The 20,562-nt window shown below is 46.2% G+C and overlaps 1 protein-coding gene across 1 annotated transcript; it reads left to right on the top strand.

The window, feature by feature from the left end:
* The first annotated feature begins 11,636 nt into the window (after window positions 1-11,636).
* Window positions 11,637-18,332, top strand: LOC130128840 (ladderlectin-like). The gene is made up of 6 exons (XM_056298596.1): window positions 11,637-11,716; window positions 12,646-12,722; window positions 13,971-14,080; window positions 15,472-15,606; window positions 16,670-16,778; window positions 18,079-18,332. The coding sequence occupies exons 2-6, from the start codon at window positions 12,665-12,667 to the stop codon at window positions 18,156-18,158; spliced, it is 492 nt and encodes a 163-aa protein (XP_056154571.1). The 5' UTR covers window positions 11,637-11,716; window positions 12,646-12,664; the 3' UTR covers window positions 18,159-18,332.
* Window positions 18,333-20,562: the final 2,230 nt, after the last annotated feature.

The raw sequence follows: 20,562 nt of genomic DNA, 5'->3' as shown, positions 1-20,562 counted from the left end.
TGTTATATTAGCCCCACCATGCAACAACCAAGAAAATTACCAAGCAAAATTAACCACATTAACCTGGCATCACCAGACCAATTCTCAAATGCGAAGGAAAACTCTCATTTTCGATCTCCAAGCGGTGTTATCAACGGGCGCAGACCAAATGCCGCTATTAAAGTGATGACGTCATTTTCTTAAAGGAACGGACACACATTCGGATAAATTAGCTTGCTAGCTAGCGCCATTGACATTTATTGTACGTTATAATCACTCATACGAACAATTACGCTGCCAAATATGAAACTCAGACACATTGTTTACTGTTGGTGTTCAGCACTACGGTGTGGAGTTAGAAAACAACGAGACAGGAGACGTGAGTAGACGTAGTCGAGGTAGTTTACTAGCTCCAACTTTGCATGTCAAACGTTCGACAACGACACTGAACTCACTGTGAACCGGAAGCGGAAGTGCATTATCTGACCCCTCGCCTCTTCCCTTAAAGGTACACCGTCCTCTTAGGTGAATGTCTCTCGATATATAGATGTGGGTCACCACACAGGCCCCCCCAGAATTCACCTAAACAAAACAATGCAAAACAGCAAAAGTGCAAGTCATGAACATAAAAATAGACTCTACAACAGAACAGTCAATGACATAGTGCAAAGTCACGGGGAAAACAGGTGACGAGTCGGAGGGCGGACCCGGCGGCCATAACGGCTGCGCTTCACAGGAGGGGAAACAGATGGGGCCGAAACCCGGGCCATAGGCGGGACCGAAGCAGGAACAGAGGCAGGTGCCGGGGCCGACCTAGGAGGGCGCCCCCGCCGCGGGGGTAGGGCCAATTGCATTGGCTCCCCAATGTCCAAGTGAGCGGGCTTGAGACGGTCTATAGCGACCCGCTCCGGCCTGCCCCCCATGTCCACCACAAAGTTCTTATCCCCCGCCTCCAGGACGCGGAAGGGCCCGTCGTATGGGGGCTGCAGCGGGGACCGATGGCTGTCGTGCCTAATGAAGACGTACCTCGCCAATGGCAGATCCTTGGGGACGTAGGACCGGGGGAGGCAGTGTTGAGACATCGGAACGGGAGCGAAGGCACCGGCAGCGCTCCGGGACGCACTGAGGTGAGAGGCGGCCGACCAGGGAGCCGTAGCATCCGGAAGAAACTCCCCCGGAACCCGCAGGGGCTGGCCATACACCAGCTCAGCGGAGGAGGTCTGGAGGTCTTCCTTCGGGGCCGAACGCAGGCCGAGCATGACCCACGGGAGCCGGTCCATCCAGTCGCAGCCAGTGAGGCTTGCCCGCAGAGCGGCTTTCATGTCCCGATGGAACCGCTCACAAAGTCCGTTGCTCTGCGGGTTGTACGCCGTAGTGCGGTGGATCTTCATCCCCAGGTGCTCAGCGACCGCCGTCCAGAGCTCCGAGGTAAACTGGGAGCCCCGGTCGCTCGTGATGTCACCAGGCGTGCCGAAACGGGCCACCCAGCAGCCGATGAACGCCCGCGCTACCTCTGCTGCCGTCGTGGAGGACAAGGGAATAGCCTCTGGCCACCTGGTGGCCCTGTCCACAATAGTGAGGAGGAACGTATAACCACGGGAGGGGGGCGGGGGACCCACCAGGTCAACATTGACGTGGTCAAACCGCCTCTCTGGAACCACAAACGGCGCCAAAGGGGCCTTGGTATGGCGGTGCACCTTGGCGCGTTGGCACGCCACACACGAGCTGGCCCAGGCTCTAACATCCTTACGGAGCCCAGGCCAAACGAACTTGACGCTCACCAGCTTGGTCGAGGCCTTCACTCCCGGGTGGGAAAGGCCATGGACGGTGTCGAAAACTCGGCGCCGCCAGGAAGTAGGCACCAGGGGGCGCGGTTGACCGGTGGAGATGTCACAGAGGAGGGTGGTGTTGGCCGCGTCGAACGTCACTTCCTCCAGCCGTAGCGCCGTAGGGGTCGACCGGTAGTCTTGAACGGTCGCGTCCTTGGCTTGGTCCGCTGCCATAGCGGCGTAGTCGAGTCCCAAGTGAACGGCGTTAACAACTGCCCGTGCAAGGCAGTCGGCGACGAAGTTATCCTTGCCCGACACGTGTTGTATGTCCGTGGTGAACTCGGAAACCGCCGCGAGATGGCGCTGCTGACGCCCAGACCACGGTTCTGAGGTTTTGGCCATACAGAACGTCAGCGGTTTGTGGTCCACGAAAGCGGTGAACTGTCGGCCCTCCAATAGGAACCTAAAGTGTCTGGTTGCGAGGAAGAGACCCAGTAGTTCCCTATCAAAGGTGCTGTATTTGCGCTCGCTCTCACGGAGTTGTTTACTGAAGAACGCCAACGGCTGCCAGCCCCCCTCCACCCACTGCTCACACACGGCCCCCACGGCGTAGTCAGAGGCATCCGTTGTAAGGGCTATGGGGGCGGCAGGCGACGGGTGAGCTAGCAGCGCAGCGTTGGCCAGCGCGGTCTTGGCGGCCACAAAAGCCTCGTCCATCCCCGAAGACCAGTCCAGCTCGTCCTTAGACTTCTTACCCCGCAGGGCCTCATACAGGGGACGCATGATGTGGGCGGCACGGGGCAGGAAACGGTTATAAAAGTTCACCATGCCCAGGAATTCCTGCAGCGACTGTACAGTGCGGGGGCGGGGGAACATGGTGACAGCCTCAACCCTGGCAGGGAGGGGAACGGCCCCCTGTGGAGTGATGTGGTGCCCGAGGAAGGTGATGGACGACTCCCCGAACTGACACTTAGCTGGGTTGATGATGAGGCCGTGTTCGCTGAGCCTGTCGAACAGCTGTGTGAGGTACGTCATGTGTTCCTCCGCCGACGCGCTGGCCACGAGGATGTCGTCTAAGTACACAAACAAAAATGGCATGTCGCGGAGCACAGAATCCATAAGGCGCTGAAACGTCTGCGCCGCCCCTTTAAGGCCGAAAGGCATACGTAAAAACTCAAAGAGCCCAAAGGGTGTGATGACAGCCGTTTTTGGGACATCCAGTGGGTGGACCGGCACTTGGTGATACCCCCGCACTAAGTCGATTTTGGAATAGATGGCAGCGCCCGCCAGGTGGGTAGAGAAATCTTGTATGTGCGGTATGGGGTACCGGTCGGGGGTCGTGGCATTGTTTAGGCGACGGTAGTCCCCGCACGGGCGCCAACCCCCGTCGGCCTTAGTAACCATGTGAAGAGGGGAAGCCCACGGGCTGTCAGAACGGCGGACAATGCCGAGGCGCTCCATAGTCGAAAACTCCTCCCTGGCTATTGCGAATTTGGCCGAGTCGAGGCGTCGGGCCCGGGCGTAAACTGGGGGGCCCACTGTGGTGATATGATGTTCCACGCCGTGCTTGGCCACCGCCGAGGAGAAGGTGGGTGTGGTGAGCTCGGGGAAATTTGCGAGCAGGCGTTGGTATGGATCCCCGGTGGAGAGTGTGTTAGCGAGGCACAGCGCTCCAGCGCCCCCAAGCGTGCAGGGGTATGACGCAAAAGAGACGGCATCAATCACGCGACAGCTTTTAACATCCACCAGCAGGTTGAAATCACAGAGGAAATCCGCACCTAGGAGCGGGGTGGATACAGCAGCCATCACAAAGTCCCAGCCGAAACGTCGGCCGCCAAAACACACGTCCACATGTCTGATACCGTACGTCCGAATGGACGTGCCGTTGGCGGCGTCCATCTGGGGGCCGTGACTGTCGGTCATCGTGTCCACAGCTTGTGCTGGTAGTATGCTGCGTTGAGCGCCAGAGTCAACCAGCAGCCGCCGGCCCGACAAGGAGTCTCTGATGAACAACAGCTTGCAGTCACGGCCGGCGCCCATAGCCGTTAACGAGCGCCGGCCTTGGCGTTTCCCTGAACCCTGTAACTGCAGGGTTTGCGACACCGTTTTGCTTTTGCCCCAAACCTGGCATGGTAATAACAGAGCCCGTCGTCAGGTTGGCGGCGGGCTGTCACCGCAGCCGCGGTGTCCATATAGTCGTACACAGGTGGTGGTGGGGCGGTCTGGTGGGGTAGCAGGGCATGCACAAACTGTTGCCGGTTGGCCAGGAAAACCCTGTCTGCTTCAGCAGCCAGAGAACGGTAGTCCTTGGAGGCGGCGAGAGGAGAACTGGCCAGTGCTGTGAGTACAGGTGCGGGGAGCTGCCTCAGAAAAATGTGTGTGAAAAGAAAGGCCGGATCAGCCGATCCCAGCACAGACAGCATTTTTTCCATTAACTCAGACGGTTTGCCGTCGCCGAGGCCATTCGGGGACAGTAAACGGTCTGCCTTCTCCAGCTCCGACAGTTCAAATAGTTTCAGGAGGAATGTCTTTATAGCATCGTACTTGCCAGCAGCTGGCGGAGCTTCCAACAGTGTCATTGCTCGCGCCGTTGTCGATGCGTCTAACGCCGCCACTACGTAGAAGTACTGCGTTGCATCCTGCGTTATCCCTCTCAGCTGGAACTGGGCTTCCACATGTTGAAACCACGGCCGTGGATTATGCTGCCAAAAGTCGGGTAGCTTCACAGTAGCGGTGTAAATGCTAGCGTTAGCAATAGCCATGTTGTTAGCACCGGCGTCGTCGTTGTCAGACATACTCGTATTAGTAGTTCGATCACGTCGGGGTCACCAATGTGGAGTTAGAAAACAACGAGACAGGAGACGTGAGTAGACGTAGTCGAGGTAGTTTACTAGCTCCAACTTTGCATGTCATACGTTCGACAACGACACTGAACTCACTGTGAACCGGAAGCGGAAGTGCATTATCTGACCCCTCGCCTCTTCCCTTAAAGGTACACCGTCCTCTTAGGTGAATGTCTCTCGATATATAGATGTGGGTCACCACAACGGACACATTGTTTGTGTTTATACGCTACGTGCTATGTTCTTGTTTTAAATGCTGCCGCCGCGCAGCATGCAGTGGACGGGTGTGTCTGACAACATGAATGAGTTGAAAGAGCATGAATAGTATTGTCTAAACTCATTAGTAGTAGTGACCGTCCATGTCTGTTGCTCTCGATGTAATTTTCCGTGTGAAAAAAGGAGCATGCAATCATCTAACCCATAGTCGCCTAATGCGTGGGATTTCTAGCTGTTAGGAGGAGGTGCTATTCTATTGTGTATGTATTCACATTGAAATTCTGACATTTATTTGAGCCTCGCCACTGTATGGATTAGCCCCACCGTAATTTAGCCAAAAAAAGTGCTCTGCAAATGCCACTGCTCCTCGGGTGCAGCTCCAAGCAGGGGCCGTGGTCCCCGGGCCCACCAGACGAAGCAGACCAAGCTCTCTCAGCTGATCCAGCGCCAGCTCCCCCAGCCAGACACCCTCTACACACCTCCCTGCACTCCTCACGACGACATCAAAAACACCAGTCAACGCCAGGTGAGGCCGCCGCCAGACTGCCGCAAATGTGAATTCGCGCTGCCATCTTCTGACACCAGCATGTTGATTTAAAGCAAAACAAACTGATAAATATTCTCAAAACAACACAAAGAGATTGATGCAGTGTAAATATGTTTGATAAGGGCACTTTCACACCCCTCTCCAGCCAAAACACACAACCAACTGCATTCCCTGCCAGCCCCCAACCCCCCCCCGACCCCCTCCCACCCACACTCAGAACTCAGGATGTGTTGAGGATGTGCGCCAGCTCTTCCAGACACAGAGGACCAGGAAGGCACCGGGCCCGGATGGCATGTCACCCTCCTGTCTGAAAGTCTGTGCTGACCAGCTGTCCCCCATTTTCACACTGATCTTCAACAGATCACAGGAGATTTGTGAAGTCCCCTCCTGCTTTAAGAGCACCACTATCATCCCGGTCTCCAAGAAACCCCGTATCACAGGATTAAATGACTACAGGCCCATTGCCCTGTAGTCCTTTAGTCTGTGGTCATGAATTCCTTTGAGAGTTTGGTGTTGGCCCACCTGAAGGAAATCACAGCCCCCCTGCTCGACCCCCTACAGTTTGCTTACTCAGCAAACAGGTCAGTGGAGGATGCAGTCAACATGGGATTACACTACATCTTCCAACACCTCGACTCCCCAGGGACACACGCAAGGGTCCTGTTTGTGGACTTAAGCTCAGCATTCAATATCAATGTCCCAGATATCCTCCACTCCAAACTCACCCAGCTCACTGTACCAGCCCCCATCTGCCAGTGGATTAAAAACTTCCTGGCAGACAGGAGGCACCAGGTTAGGCTGGGGAAAATCACATCCAGCATCCGGACAATCAGCACTGGCGCTCCTCGAGATGTGTGCTCTCTCCTCTACTCTTCTCCTCTATACAAATGGCTACACCTCAGGAGACCAATCTGTTAAACCCCTGAAGTTTGCAGATGACACAACCATCATTGGCCTTATCTGGGATGGTGACGAGTCTGTATATAGACAGGAGGTTGAACAGCTGGCCCTCTGCTGCGACCATAACAACCTGGAGCTGAATGCGCTAAAAACAGTGGCGATGACCGTGGACTTCAGGAAGAGCCCCCCAACACTGCCCCCCCACCACCACCACACTCAACAGCACGGTGTCTGCAGAGAAAATCTACAGATTTCTGGGTTCCACAACCTCCCAGGACCTAAGATGGGCATCCAACATAAACACAATCATCAAAAAGGCTGGGCTGCAAAAAGGCCCAGTAGATGATGTACTATCTCCGCCAGCTCAGGAAGTTCAACCTGCCTTGGGAACTGCTGATTCAGTCTACACTGCAATAATCCAGTCTGTCCTCTGCAGATTGTAGAGACTGGGGTGATCTCCGCGGAGTCACTAGACAAAAAAATCTTCATACCTCAGCTGTAGTTTTATTGAGGACAGACATTGTTGTGATACAGGTCATGGTTTCAGCACCGAAAAGAGGGTTATTACAAAAATTGCAGATGACAGTTCACACGAGCATCTACCCAATACCACAATTAAACCGGGACTTTCCCCTCAATGGAAGTAATACGTCAAAAAATGGACACCTAGGCAGTGATCATACCTTCCACCCCCTTAAAACAAGGGCCATCTCCTCGGGCCTCACTAGAAAGGAGAGGGACTCAAATGCCTAGACTACATTTAGTGTTTTGATGAAAATAAAAGACTGGGTCCGCGGTGGTGTAACGGTCTAAGCATCGGCTTTGTGTCGATGCAGTTGCCCACTGGGGACCGGGGTTCGCGCCTCGGTCTCGTCAGATCCGACTATGGCCGGACTTGATGAAGCAGCAATAATTGGCAATGCTGTCTTCGGGAGGGGGGCGGAGTCGGCTTGTGTTCTTCACATGAATGCGTCTCTGTGTGTGTCGGAAAAAGCAGTGGTTTGGCCTGGATTCGCCTTGTCACAAAAGTAGCAAGGCGTCTCATTCGAGACTGCCGGCTGGAGAGATGCAGTTGGTGAACACATACAGTATGAGGGTGGGTGTTTGAACTAAAATCGGGGTCGATTGGCCACTAAATTGGGAGGAAAAGTGAAAAATCAGAAATAAAAAATTGAGAAAATAAAAGACTTCCATGGCACAAAGCTCAAAACCAGTATCCCCATATCCAACACTCTGCAGGTATACAAACAGCTGAAGGCTTTTTCCTCTTTAAAGGCATATAACAAAATCTCCAAAGAAAACAGAGCACAGTGAAAATGCTGAAATTGCTCACACTTTAAACTACTTAGTCAACTAAGCACCAGACTTAAAAAAAAACCCAAAACACTCGTGGTTAGATGAAACCCCTTGTGTGAAAACAGGTCCTTAATTAGAACAAAACAAAAGACAGTGAACCCCAGTAGACACAGAAAAGGCCCTCAACTCACAAATCAAACTTCTGAGCAAAATGAGGGTGAGACCAATGATTAGAGGCCCAGTTAGAGGTCACCCTAAGTGTGTGTCTTGGCCTAAATGAGTGTCGGGAGGAGTGAGCGTGAGTCAGTGAGATCAATGGCCTTCGTTCCTCCAGATCTGTCTCCATTGGTGAGACACCAAGGCTCGCTGACTGTTCCAGCATTGCCGGGGCCTCCTCACTTTCCCCAACCGGAGGGCCAATGTCTTCCCCATTGCCAAAGAGGAAGTCAAACCCATATTCCTCCTCCTCATCATTTCTCCAGCTGTCCAACTCACCGCGGTCAGTCTACGCTGCTGTCAGAGAAGGATTTTTTGGAGATTGTGCATCACCTCTCCAAGTGAAGAAGGGTAGGAGGTTGGACACATGATGAACTCCTGCGTTGGAATTGTCTGAGACCCTAGACAACTTTTAATTTAAGTCCTACATCACTTGATCAACCCTATAGGGACGCTTGTACAAGGGGGCCAATTTGGCAGTAAAACTGGCGGATGTGTCAGAGTGTGGATGAGTTCTCAGCCGAACCAAGTCTCCAATCTCGACTGTCACCTGTCTCCTTTTCTTGTCATAGTGACATTTCTGTGTTTCATTACTGGCTGTCAAAGACTGGCGCACATGATCATATGCATCCCACAGAGCAGCAGGCAGCTCAGACTTGTAGACTTCCACAGTCTTTGGAGCAGGTTCCAGCTCAGGTTGCATCCACAGGTCCAGTGGCATGTTGAGATCCCTGCCGTAAAGGAAGAAGGCAGGTGAATCACCCGTGCTCTGATGAGGAGCCGTTCTCAGTGCAAAGGAGATAAGTGAAAGGTTATGGTCCCACTCCCTGTGTTTAGATCCAACATAAGCTCTGATTGCGGGCTTCGTTGTCCAATTCACTCTCTCAGTTTGGTTGGATTGCAGGTGGTAGGCTGTAATCAGCCTGTGGACAGTCCCCAACGCCGCCACGACTGACTCAAACATGTCGCTGACAAACTGGACACCCCTATCCGACACCAGGTGTTTTGGTGTGCCATGTCTGGCGAAGACCGCAGAAAGGAACTTATTGGCAGCCACATGAGCAGACACTTCCCACACTGGGCAGATCTCAACCCACTTAGTGAAATAGTCTACGAAGACTAGAATGTATTCGTTGCTCCATGAAGACCTTGGCGGGGGCCCCACAAAGTCGACTCCCACGAACTCCCAAGAGAAAGAAGCCACCACTGGTTGTAAGAATCCTCCAGGGTTGGACAAATGTTTAGAGAAATATTTCATTATGCTATGAAGAAACATAGTTTATTTTGATCAGTGAGTAAGAATCCAGATCCCCCAGTTAGTCCACTGTTCATCAGTCAGTAGACCAACTTCAGTTTCTGCCCATGACATCACATCATGGTGACATCACACTCATGCCCACTACCATTACATGACCATTAAGAATAAAAATAAGTCTTAGAAGAAGAATAAGATGAGGTTTTTCCCAATTTCCCAATTAATGTTATTCAGTTAATATTAATGGGCCGTATATAGTAAGTAGACTACGGTGGTCAGGGTTTTGGGTGTGACCATGACAATAAGCATGTTTGAGCTGCAAGGTATAAAGGGAGTGGGCTCTGAGATCAGGACACGCACTTAAGTATCTAGGCTTAGTGCATCTGTTCATTAAACATATTAAAATCGTGTGACAGTACTGTAAGAGATTTTTGTCTCACTCCTCATTTAATGTCAAGTGGAATTAAGTAATTGCCATGATACAGTTAATCATTTTCTAGTAATGCAGTTTGATCAGTGACGCTGCTGTGTTTAGCTCAAGGACAAAACAAGTGGCTGCTCTGGGATTTTAACCTTTTGTAGTTCCAGGCTCTCTATCCACAGGGCCACAGACATTTCCCCTGAAACACATTGATCATCATTCCGTATAAGCATCGGTACCCCAACTCTTATTGATATTGATCTACTTGCACACTTTGTACAGAGATGAATGAATGAAGGATTTTGATTTTTTATTTTGATATAGGGCGACTTTATTAATCCCCATGGGGAAATTATGCTCTTCATTTAACTCATCCTAGCTGTGTAGCTAGGAGCAGTGGGCGGCCATTGCGCAGTGCCCAGGGATGAACGCCAGTTTGTCTTGCCATGCCTCGGTCAAGGGCACAGACATGAGTATTAACCTTAACATGATTGTCTTTTTTTTCCGTTTTTTTTTCGGTTTTTTTTTTTTTTTTTTTTTGATGATGGAGGAAACCAGAGCACCTGGAGAAAACCCACCACAGACACGGGGGGAACATGCAAACTCCACACAAAGGACAACCTGGGATGACCCCCAAGGTTGGACAACCCTGGGGTTTGAACCCGGGACCTTCTCGCTGTGAGGTGACAGTCCTAACCACTGCACCACTGTGCCGCCCCAATGATGATTTATTTTGAATATGTAAATAAGTAGTTTACAACATACAGATAAGCCATTGCCAATAATCTGAAGTGATCAACAAATCCACACATCAAACTCAGCGAACAAATCTCCGTATGCATCAGATTATTTGTTACATGTTGGAAAAGGAGTAGGAGGAAGTATACACTTATTTTTTCCTACCCCTTCTCACCTACTTTTAAGTTAATTCAGTTACTATTCATTTCAAACAAAAAGGATAAATTGTTTTTGTCAAACCACCGTTTTAATTTTACCATTTCTATTGCGGTCACCTCCAAAAGCTGCTGTAAATTCTCACCAGAACAAAAATATATTCGCGTGATCAGCAAATAAAACAAATTTCAATATTTTTGATATCTTGCATATATCCTTTAAGTACAGAATGGACAGTTTTGGGGGCATGCATATACATTTTAATTCACTTGCTTGCCCTTATTTTTTGACAAATGCTAATTGTTACTTTGCATTTGTGAAGCTTGTGAAAATGTTGGAGTAGAACGTTTTTCCACAGTAATTCACATATCTACATAGCCACGAGAAAATGAAATCAACATCTAACTCCTTCATTTAATCAGTTTGTATTTTACACAACAGTAAATGTCACGTCACAAAAAAATGCATGTTTATCGTCTACCATAAATGGACGGCATTTATATAGCACTTTTCTTGCTACAACAGCCACTCAAAGCGCTTTATAATCAGTGAGTGCCTTACATTCACCCACGCACACACACGCACGCACGCACGCACGCACGCACGCACGCACGCACACACACACACACACACACACACACACACACACACACACACACACATCGATGGAGGTGTCACCATGCAAGGTACCAACCAGCTCATCAGGAGCAGTTAGTTGTTAGATGTCTTGCTCAATGACACGTCGATGTTTTTGAAAGGAGGCGTAGAGGATCAACCCAGCAACCCTCCAGTTACTACCAGACGACCTGCTCTACCTCCTGAGCCACTGTCGTCCCTACTATAAAAATTATAATTTGACTATGTATATAAAAAATATCTCCCTCTCACCCCCCACGTGGGGATAGTGGTGGTGTGTGTCTCCCTCCAGCTCGGGTCATCTACCAGAGGCCTGGGAGTTTGAGGATTCTGCACAGTCCATGACAGTCACCCCAAGGACGATCAGTCTGATTTAATTTGCACTGGTGGAGTTTGACCTCGTAACTCATGACAGTGAATAGATGTAGTGCAAATGAATAAAGGAAAGGAAGTCCCACAATTCTATGTGTTGTTCCCCCTGTTCTCATCCAACAAAAGTATGTTTGATAACGCTAACGTGGGCAAACAAGGTTTATGTATTACTTCATGGTCATGATCTTTGTGTTCACTACATGTTATCTCTGGTGTTGACACATTAAATCATTAGTTAAATTAAAGATTTTTTATTTTGGTTTGCAAAAACAGACCAGTTCCTTGTTCGGGCCTTATATTAGTGCTGTTCTCTCTGTGCTTGACTAGAACAAACCGACACTCACAGGAAGGCATCCACTCAGAAGCCCAGCGGTAAGGCCAGTCTGAATTTCTCTGTTTCGCTCTACTTTCATGTGTTTCATTAAAACAGATCCTGTCTGCGAACTAGTCTTGCTAGTGCTCCAACTGCTCCTTAGTAAAGACTAGACCAGGCTAGAGCTTCTGTTCACTTATTCAAGATATTTCATTGAAACAACAAAGAATTTCACGTGTCAGTGTAGCAGCTACAAGCCCCCCCCCCCCGCCTTTAATCTTGCTTTTGTTTCATCCTCTGATTGTTCATTAGAAACAAAGACACAATGGCTAAATGTGACTTTCCAGAAACTCTGTGTTTTGTTCTTGGGGGACAATTTCCTCAGAGACACACACATTCAAACGTGCCATATTAAGGGTAAAAAATCAGGGAATAAATACAAATGGGACCCCTGGAGCAGGTAGTAGGGGTTCAGTGTTTGGCTCAAGAGCATTCCTACTGGGACGGATGTTTTGGTTATTGGAATATAATTATATAAGGAATCAACCTTTGACCTTCTGCTCACTGAGCAGTCCCCATGGTCACTGATCACAGTACCGTCGTTAAAAAGGGCAACGAGTTGGCTTTTATGTGTCTGATATTGAAAGAGAAAATATCTAAGCGTGTCATACATGTCCTTTAAAAATACTGGGCATCAAAGAAATGTACTTGTTTGAACTTTTGACTTAAGTGACCCACACACTCCGTTGAAAAGCAGCGTGATTTGTTTTAACAGTGTACTACGCCTTAAGAAAGTGAGTCACCTCATTCATTTGACTAAAATCTAATATCAGAAAGTCCCTTTGCAATCATAGGGTCTCTTTGTGTTCAGGGAACAATCTGTGCATATTTCTCAAAAAAATAATGATGGAGAAAAGAGGTTGGTGGGAAGTTGCAGAGAATTTCCCAATTTGTAAATATGTTGTCTTATTTTATTCATATTCACCAGAGTCTAAGGAGCCATCTCAATGATGCTGACCATCTCTGTTCTTCTCTGTGCCATGCTTGCTTTAAGTGGCAGCGCAGGTAACTACACTGGGCTGCCGGGTCACCTTCTCATTGTGCTTATTGATGTATTTTTAGGAATGCATGTGGATGCAATGATTTCTTTAATCTACTTTCATATTTATCATGCTACCCCCAACTCTCCGAGGTGCTGATTCCTTGTACCATGTCTCAGGATGTTTTTACTATTTCTACCTATGGTCCATCGCATATTTGTTGTTTTCCATTACCTTTAAGCCACAAGTTTAGTAAAGATGTAAAATCATGGACAGGTAAAACATTTCAGTGTATTCATTGTTTTTTCCCTGTACTTCCAAGCAATTGCAGTAGCGACTTTATCCTTGATTTTGAATTTTGTCTCTTGCTGTTGTGCCATTTGTCGCACAACAGCAAGAGACACCAGTGAAAGTTGCTCCAGTAGGTAACGGCATTTATGCTCCACTGGTATTTGCGTGTGTGTGTGTGTGTGTGTGTGTGTGTGTGTGTGTGTGTGTGTGTGTGTGTGTGTGTGTGTGTGTGTGTGTGTGTGTGAGATGCATAACATTTGTGATTGCTATAACTCTTCTGCATGGTAGGAAATGATGTGGAAGAGGAGAGGCTGGACTTGAAACTGAACATGATTGTGGGTGAATAAATTATTTGGTCAAGTCAAACTAATTATCAGATATCTCTGAAGATCAGATGACCCTGAGGTCAAAACTGAGGAGATCGTAGATAACGAATGCGAGTTTGGCAGTTTATTGTTGAAACATCCTATAGTACATTAGTATAGTACATCTTGAAATGTTTCTCTCTCAATAAACGTTGTGTCCAGATGAAATGATTCAACTTTGTGTTTTTATACCTGGATTATTGAGCATGCATAAAGACATCCTATAGTACCTTGAGAAATACATCTTACTTTCTGATTAATTTGCTGTCTTAAAGGGATTGAAATACCAAATTCTACCAAGTAATATATGTTTTGACCATGCCGGTACTGAACTGAGTAGGTTCACATTCCATATCCAAAGCAACTCCCAAGAAGTGCAGGCAGCTGGTAAGTGTGTTTCTCAAAAGCGAATAGACCGGACATGGGCATGGCTGTGTCACCAGCCACACATGCAGCCTAGTAATCCTACTTCACATGTTCAGACAATCCTTGTCTGCCTGGCGATTACACCACCTTCACCGATTCCAGTCTAAGATTTCTGCACTTTTACTAATCCTTATTCCAGATGATGTCCACTTTTACCAATCCTAATTTCACATTATATTCTTCACCCACAGAGGTAGTGAGTCCGCGTTTCAAGCATTGCCCCAGTCCTTTAGATTGGCATCGATATGGCAACCGCTTGTTCCACTTCGTCAACACACCAGTGACCTGGGTTCAGGCAGAGGTAAAACCCACATGTTCCTCAGTAACACTCAAATAGTTTTGTTTTAAAATGAGTATTCACCCCCTTAAAAGGTTGACACCGTCTCTCGGTGCTGTGGGTGTGAAACATTAAGAACAGCTGCTCTCCTTTCTGGCCTTTTGCTGTGTGTTTTGGGGAACCCTTGGGCATTGAAGTTAAAATTTCCCAAGTGAATAAAAGATACTATAAGAAATATTGCTGATTTTCTAGGGTTTGTCCGGGTGGCGTTGCAGTCTATGCCGTTGCCTACCAACACGGGGATTGCCGGTTTGAATCCCCGTGTTACCCCCGGCTTGGTCAGGCATCGCTACAGCCACAATTGGCCATGTCTGTGGGTGGGAAGCCGGATGTGGGTATGTGTCCTGGTCACTGCACTAGCGCCTCCTCTGGTCGGTCGGCGTGCCTGTTCAGGGGGAGGGGGAACTGGGGGGAATAGCGTGATCCTCCCACGCGCCACGTCCCCCTGGTGAAACTCCTGTCTGTCAGGTGAAAAGAAGCGGCTGCCAACTCCACGTGTATTGGAGGAGGCATGTGGTAGTCCGCAGCCCTCTCCGGATCGACAGAGGGGATGGAGAAGTGACCGGGACAACTCGGAAAAGTGGGGCAATTGGACAGGTACAATTGGGGAGAAAAAGGGGGAAGAGAAGAAATAATGTTGATTTTCACATGAATTTCTACAATAAAAAGGACATTTCAATTGTAAATAACCTTTAGCACATTACAAGTAATGATCAAAATATCGAATTGCCACAGTCCAATCTCTTGAGTGTGAGGGTTTAGTTATGTTTGATCATTCATAAAAAAACAAAAAAAACAAAACATCTTTATCAGCCAAGTCATTGCAGAAAAGCACGATAAGCCAAAGGTCGTTTTCCTCTGCTATGCTTTCCTGTGGTTGTTTATAAGTGGCATTGAATTCAGTCAAGATATTAATGTTCATGGTAACTTAGCATCTCATATCACCTCTTGTAGTACTCCTCATTAACTTGAGACAATTCAGAAATATCAATTTATTAGATTTTAAACAGGATCATACATTCAGTGTGCAGTAAATATTTTTGATGAGATAATAGAGGTATCCATTAGGAGTGACACATTCACCTTCTGAAAACCAAAATGAAAAACACATTTAATTATTGGGTTGTATAAAACAATTGGTAAGACAGCAACACGTGACTCTGGGTGTGAGTTCTGGGTAATGAAATCCTCATGCATTACTTTTATTATGCATATTTGGGATGTCATTGTTAGAGTTAGGTAGTGAGTGGTATTTCTCCTTGTGTGTGCTGGCTCGTCTGACTTTAAAATGCTATTTTGTTCAGAGACGTGCCGTACCTATTCTGAATTTACCAAAGATCTGTCTTCCTTTGTAGCACCACTGTCAGAACATGGGAGCAAACCTTGCCTCTGTGCACAGTCTTGGGGAGGAAGCATTTCTTCAGGATTTAATTAAGAGGACCACTGGCAGCTCAACTGTAGCCTGGATTGGAGGCAATGGCGCTACTGAGGTAGAGTGACAGAAATCCCAGCGTTAAATGCACTTGGAGAGGCTTTTATGAGGACAACTACATGAAGTTGGCCTTGGTTTTGGGAGAGGTAGCCATGTCCCAGGACATGGCCTTATCTTCACTGTTATTACTGCCACACTACCGGGGTCTGCATTACCAAACTTTATTTTCAACCCAATCCTATCACACATCTTCTGCCTGCAAAATGTCTGTGCGATATTCTTTCAGAAATGTTAACTTATGACCACGACTCGTATGTTTGAGTGTGAACAAGACATACATACAAGTTCATTGCACATACAGCTTTTTAAAAGTGTACTTTCACTTTAAACAAATCCAAACCAAATCACTTGCCGCCAGCCATACCAACATGTGCCCTGGCTCTGACAAATGATGGAAGCTAAGCATGGGCTTGGCTAGTACTTGGATGGAAGACCTCCCGGGAAAACTGAGTTGCTGCCGGAAGTGGTGTTGGTGGGCCAGTAGGGGGCAGTCTTCCCTCTGGTCCTCGTAAACAACAACAACAACAACAACAAATATCAAATCCCAATGCCCCAGTGCAGTGACGGGGACACTGTGCTGTAGGAGATGCCATCCTTCGGATGAGATGTTAAACTGAGGTCCTGACTCACTGTGGTTATTAAAGATCCCATGGCACTTACCACAAAGAGTAGGGTGTCCCCCAGTGTCCTGGCAAAATTCCCGACCAGACTCTCTCCGTCTGGCCACCTAATCATCCCCCTGTGTAATTGACTTAGTGATTCCTCCCTCTGCACCTCAAGCTGATGTGTGGTGAGTGTTCCAGGTGGGTGCTACACATTGGTGGTGGTTGAAGTGAGTAACTCCCTTCAATGTGAAGTGCTTTGGGTGTCTAGAAAAGTGCTATATAAATGTAATATTGATTATTATTATTATTATTACTTGTACATTTACCTAATTTGTAAGCAGAAATAACTAAAGAATCAATTTTATGCAAACCAATTTCTTTAATTGGTATATTTGTTGTGTTATTGTTTTTAACCATAATTCCTGTTGTCTGACTCCTCTTTTGCTTGTTTTCTAGACTTCTGCATGGTTCTGGGCTGATGGTTCCAGGTTTGCCTTCGATCACTGGAATGAAGGCGAGCCGAACAACTCAGGCGATGAAAAATGTATTGCAATGAATTGGGCAGGTACAGTAATTACATATGCTATGTTGCATACATAATTAGTGCCATAAATTAACTGGTTTAAGTTACAATCCCCAGTATTTAAATGCACGCAGATGGCCTTTTCTGATACTTTCTTTCATTGTCATATTCAAGACAATAGATAATCCACAAATATCAATATTATTAAACCTTTTTAGGTTGCTCATGATTTAGAAGACAGGATAATTAGGCTTCAAATTAAATTACCTGGCTGTCATATTTTTGCTTATAAATTTCTATGGTGTCAGCATTAATTTGCTATAAGATTATTTTTTTAATAAGATCAAATAAAAATTACATCCCTAATGAAAAACCTCAAACAACATTTATACATTGAACTCAAGATCAAACTCTGGTGTTAACTGTGGGTTTGGGATTAGTTAAAGTCATAGTTGGGCACCTTAATCAAAAGTCCATGACTGTTTTTGATGATGGAGTAGCCTATTAGCAGTCCCATTAGTGAAAGCACCTCTAACTCATTTAAACACTACTGGCATGTTGAGCACAGGGAGTGCAGAATGACTCAGACTCTGTGGAGAGTAACCCGCAAAACAGCCATTTACACTAGTAAATGTTTTTATTGCTATCATCATAACTGTAAAGTGACTTCATTCTTGAAAACGGCTGCACTATTCAGAGGTAGCCATCTCTGTTAATTTGTATTAAGAACCAACCTGCCATTTCAGCATGTTTTATAATTAGTATTCATGAGCTTGAGAATATCATCATATAGCACCATATAATGTATTAACTTGTATTGGCTGTATATTTCAATATCCATGTGCATCACAACCAATCAGCATCAGTTAGCTGTAATGCTAATGCTGCCACACAAGAAATCAAGTTTCCATGAGGCAATTAGGGGTCAGGCTAAAAAGAAAGAAAGAAAAACCCCCCCACTATATTTGATACCAGTTAATATTGGTTCTAATGGTTACTACGATGCAACCTATGTGGTAATATTTTAGTTTTGTGTAATAAACAATTTTAGCATTTTAACCCAAAAGACTCCCAGTCATTCTGGGTGAATCAGAACTCCCAGACTCACTGACAGCTAGCACTGAAGGCTGTATTGCAGTTTCAGTGTTACCCTATGGAAGATAACTGGCTAGCTCCCAGAGGAGCACTTTTGCTCTTTTCCTCCCTTCCCACACTACCACTCGTCTACTCCAAGTTACTTCTGAGGGGAGGAGCAGCAGTTGAGAATTTTGTGACGCACACATAGTAGCCTCCTCCTTCCATCTAGTGTGTAAATGTGAACATTTTCTCTTTATCTTGTTAGATGAACACCACTGGAATGACCTGAACTGTGGAACCCAGCATTGCTTCGTCTGTGCCATTAAGCCGTGTAATCCCATTTAAATGTAATCTAGTTAACAGAAGTCACTGTTGGTCTTTTAGATGAACCCTATTATCCTATTCTGTAGTTTAAGGGACATTTTATAGGTAGAGCGAGACCCAAGGTCCCATTTGAAACCAACAATACTTCAAGTAATTCTTTGTCTGTAATCTGAAAATAAAGATTTCTTGCAGTGATTTTTTTGGTTGTTTTCTTTTGAAGGCCTGTGGAGGAGGTCTGTTATTCTAGCCTTCACACACACACACACACACACACACACACACACACACACACACACACACACACACACACACACACACACACACACACACACATATCTCAATACAGATGCAGGAATTTTTTTTTAATACATAGCAGTACAAGGCTGTTTTGTGCGTCACGCACTCATCAGCTGCTAATCTTAGCAGTTGATGTATAACACTTTGTATAACTTAAGTGTTGAAAAAGCATACATTTAAAATATAACAAAATAACGAAGTGGTGCTGGAACACAGTTGCAAGAGCAGATAGTTAAAATCAATCAGATTTTATTTGTATAGCACTTTTCATACAAATAAATGTAACACAAAGTGCTTCACACAATAAAACATTAACCCCCCCCAAAAAAATAAATAAATAAAAGTACTGGTAAATTTTATAAAAGTACAGACAAGTTTAAAACTGAGTTGGGAAAATAAATGAAAGTGCCATAAACACTGATTAATTAAAAGTAACAACAGAGCAGAATATCTAAAAATTGCAAAATATATAAAACACACACACTCTCACACACACACACACACTCCTTTGGATAACCATGACCTGGATGAATGAGAACATTCACAGACACACACACTATGAATTTAGCTGTAGGCTGTTTTAAAAAGTAAGGTTTTTAACCTGCTTTTAAATGTGTCCAGTGTGTGTGTGTGTGTGTGTGTGTGGGGGGGCTCTCTCAAAATATAGAATATAACATCTAATAATGGTAATCACATGTATATCATCTAATATGGGGGGGGTAATAAAGACACTGGCTTATTTGTAATTGCAAAGCAGATGTTTTTTCCTGTCTCTACAGCTGGTGGCCAATTCATTTCTACTGTTCAAGACATATGGGGCTTGCAAATAATAAAATATTTCTCTGCCAAGCATAAGTTACATCTTTTGCTGTTAATTGAATATGCATTGTTCTTTGTGAGGATTTTCCATGAGATAGAGTAACTAATATTCTTGTTCACCAATGACCAAATGTGACGGCTTAAGGCCGTTGCATTTCTTGCATGGTCATTCCTGAATGAAGCTACTCATATGGGCGTTAAACCTAATTTTAAAAGGGCTTTCTATTAGTCCAATGTAAGTGTCCACTCTACAGTTGTCTTCTCTTGTCACTGGTGCCTGGTAAATGACTCCCTCTGTCTGGCATTTTCTTTCAAGAGGACACGATGCCTTAGCACGGCAGTTGCAGTTGGTGGTGTTTGGTTGCGGTGAGGGTGTCTGTGCCTTGGTCATGATGCTTGTGTTGTGGGATGATATAACCTGCTGAACATTTGGCATGCAGCTGGAGCTAATTTTGACTGTGTTCCTGTTGAATATTTTTCTTAATTGATGGTCTGGGGTCCAAAAGTTTGAAAAATAGTTTTCCAATATTAGAGGCCACGGTGTCGCTGTAGGGAGGATTATACCAGGTGATGTTTCACCTTCTGCTACGTTTTTTTTTTGTTTTGCTGGCTGTCAGTAATTGATGGTGGGTTGTACTTAAGCCTGAAATTATATCCACTTTTTTGTAAGGTTTCTTGGTATGGGGGGGCTTCATCAAAAGATGGCTTCACTAGATGATAAGCATGAGAGTCTCTTATTTATGCTCACTGGGATATTTTTCAAGATAGAGGGCGGATGATGGCTTTTTTTGTGGATGTATTGCAGTGAATTATTGGGCTTCATGTATGGCCTGTATGTATGTACCATTACTAAGGTCTAATGAGATGTCGAGGAAGTCAATTTGGTTTTTGTTAGCCTCAATTGAACTTTTGAGCCCATTGCTTGCAAATACACTACACGTTTTCTTTTTTATTCTGTCGACTTCTCTTGCCGGATCGTTGCAGACTGCCAGCCCATCGTCCCTATATAGCCCGACGTTGATGTCTAGGACCTGTAGTTCAGACAACAAGTACAAGCCCACTAGCTCACAAGTCTCTGCCCCATCGAAGCTGCCCATGGTGACGTTGAATTTACTGCTACCTTTCTTTTGCCATGGGTTTCCCTTGTGATATAAAATTGACTCTTTGGCGTGGGCTATTATGTCTCTGTCTTGATCTGATATCGTGGTAAATGCTGAGGCAAAATCAATAGCTTTGTCTAGTAGCTCTTTACTTATGGAGGGGTAAAACTCACAAATATTAAAACATATAAATGTATGCCTGCTCTTGT

The sequence above is a fragment of the Lampris incognitus genome, chromosome 18 (assembly GCF_029633865.1).
Source record: "Lampris incognitus isolate fLamInc1 chromosome 18, fLamInc1.hap2, whole genome shotgun sequence".
Classification (NCBI taxonomy): domain Eukaryota; kingdom Metazoa; phylum Chordata; class Actinopteri; order Lampriformes; family Lampridae; genus Lampris; species Lampris incognitus.
Note: the sequence above shows the minus strand (reverse complement) of the source record. Positions and strands in the feature narration are given on the sequence as shown.

Excerpts from the sequence above, each read along its gene's own strand:
- LOC130128840 (XM_056298596.1), top strand. The coding sequence starts at position 12,665 with ATGATGCTGACCATCTCTGTTCTTCTCTGTGCCATGCTTGCTTTAAGT. Across the intron at positions 14,081-15,471 it reads TGACCTGGGTTCAGGCAGAG|CACCACTGTCAGAACATGGG; the intron begins GTAAAACCCACA and ends CTTCCTTTGTAG. Across the intron at positions 15,607-16,669 it reads GAGGCAATGGCGCTACTGAG|ACTTCTGCATGGTTCTGGGC; the intron begins GTAGAGTGACAG and ends CTTGTTTTCTAG.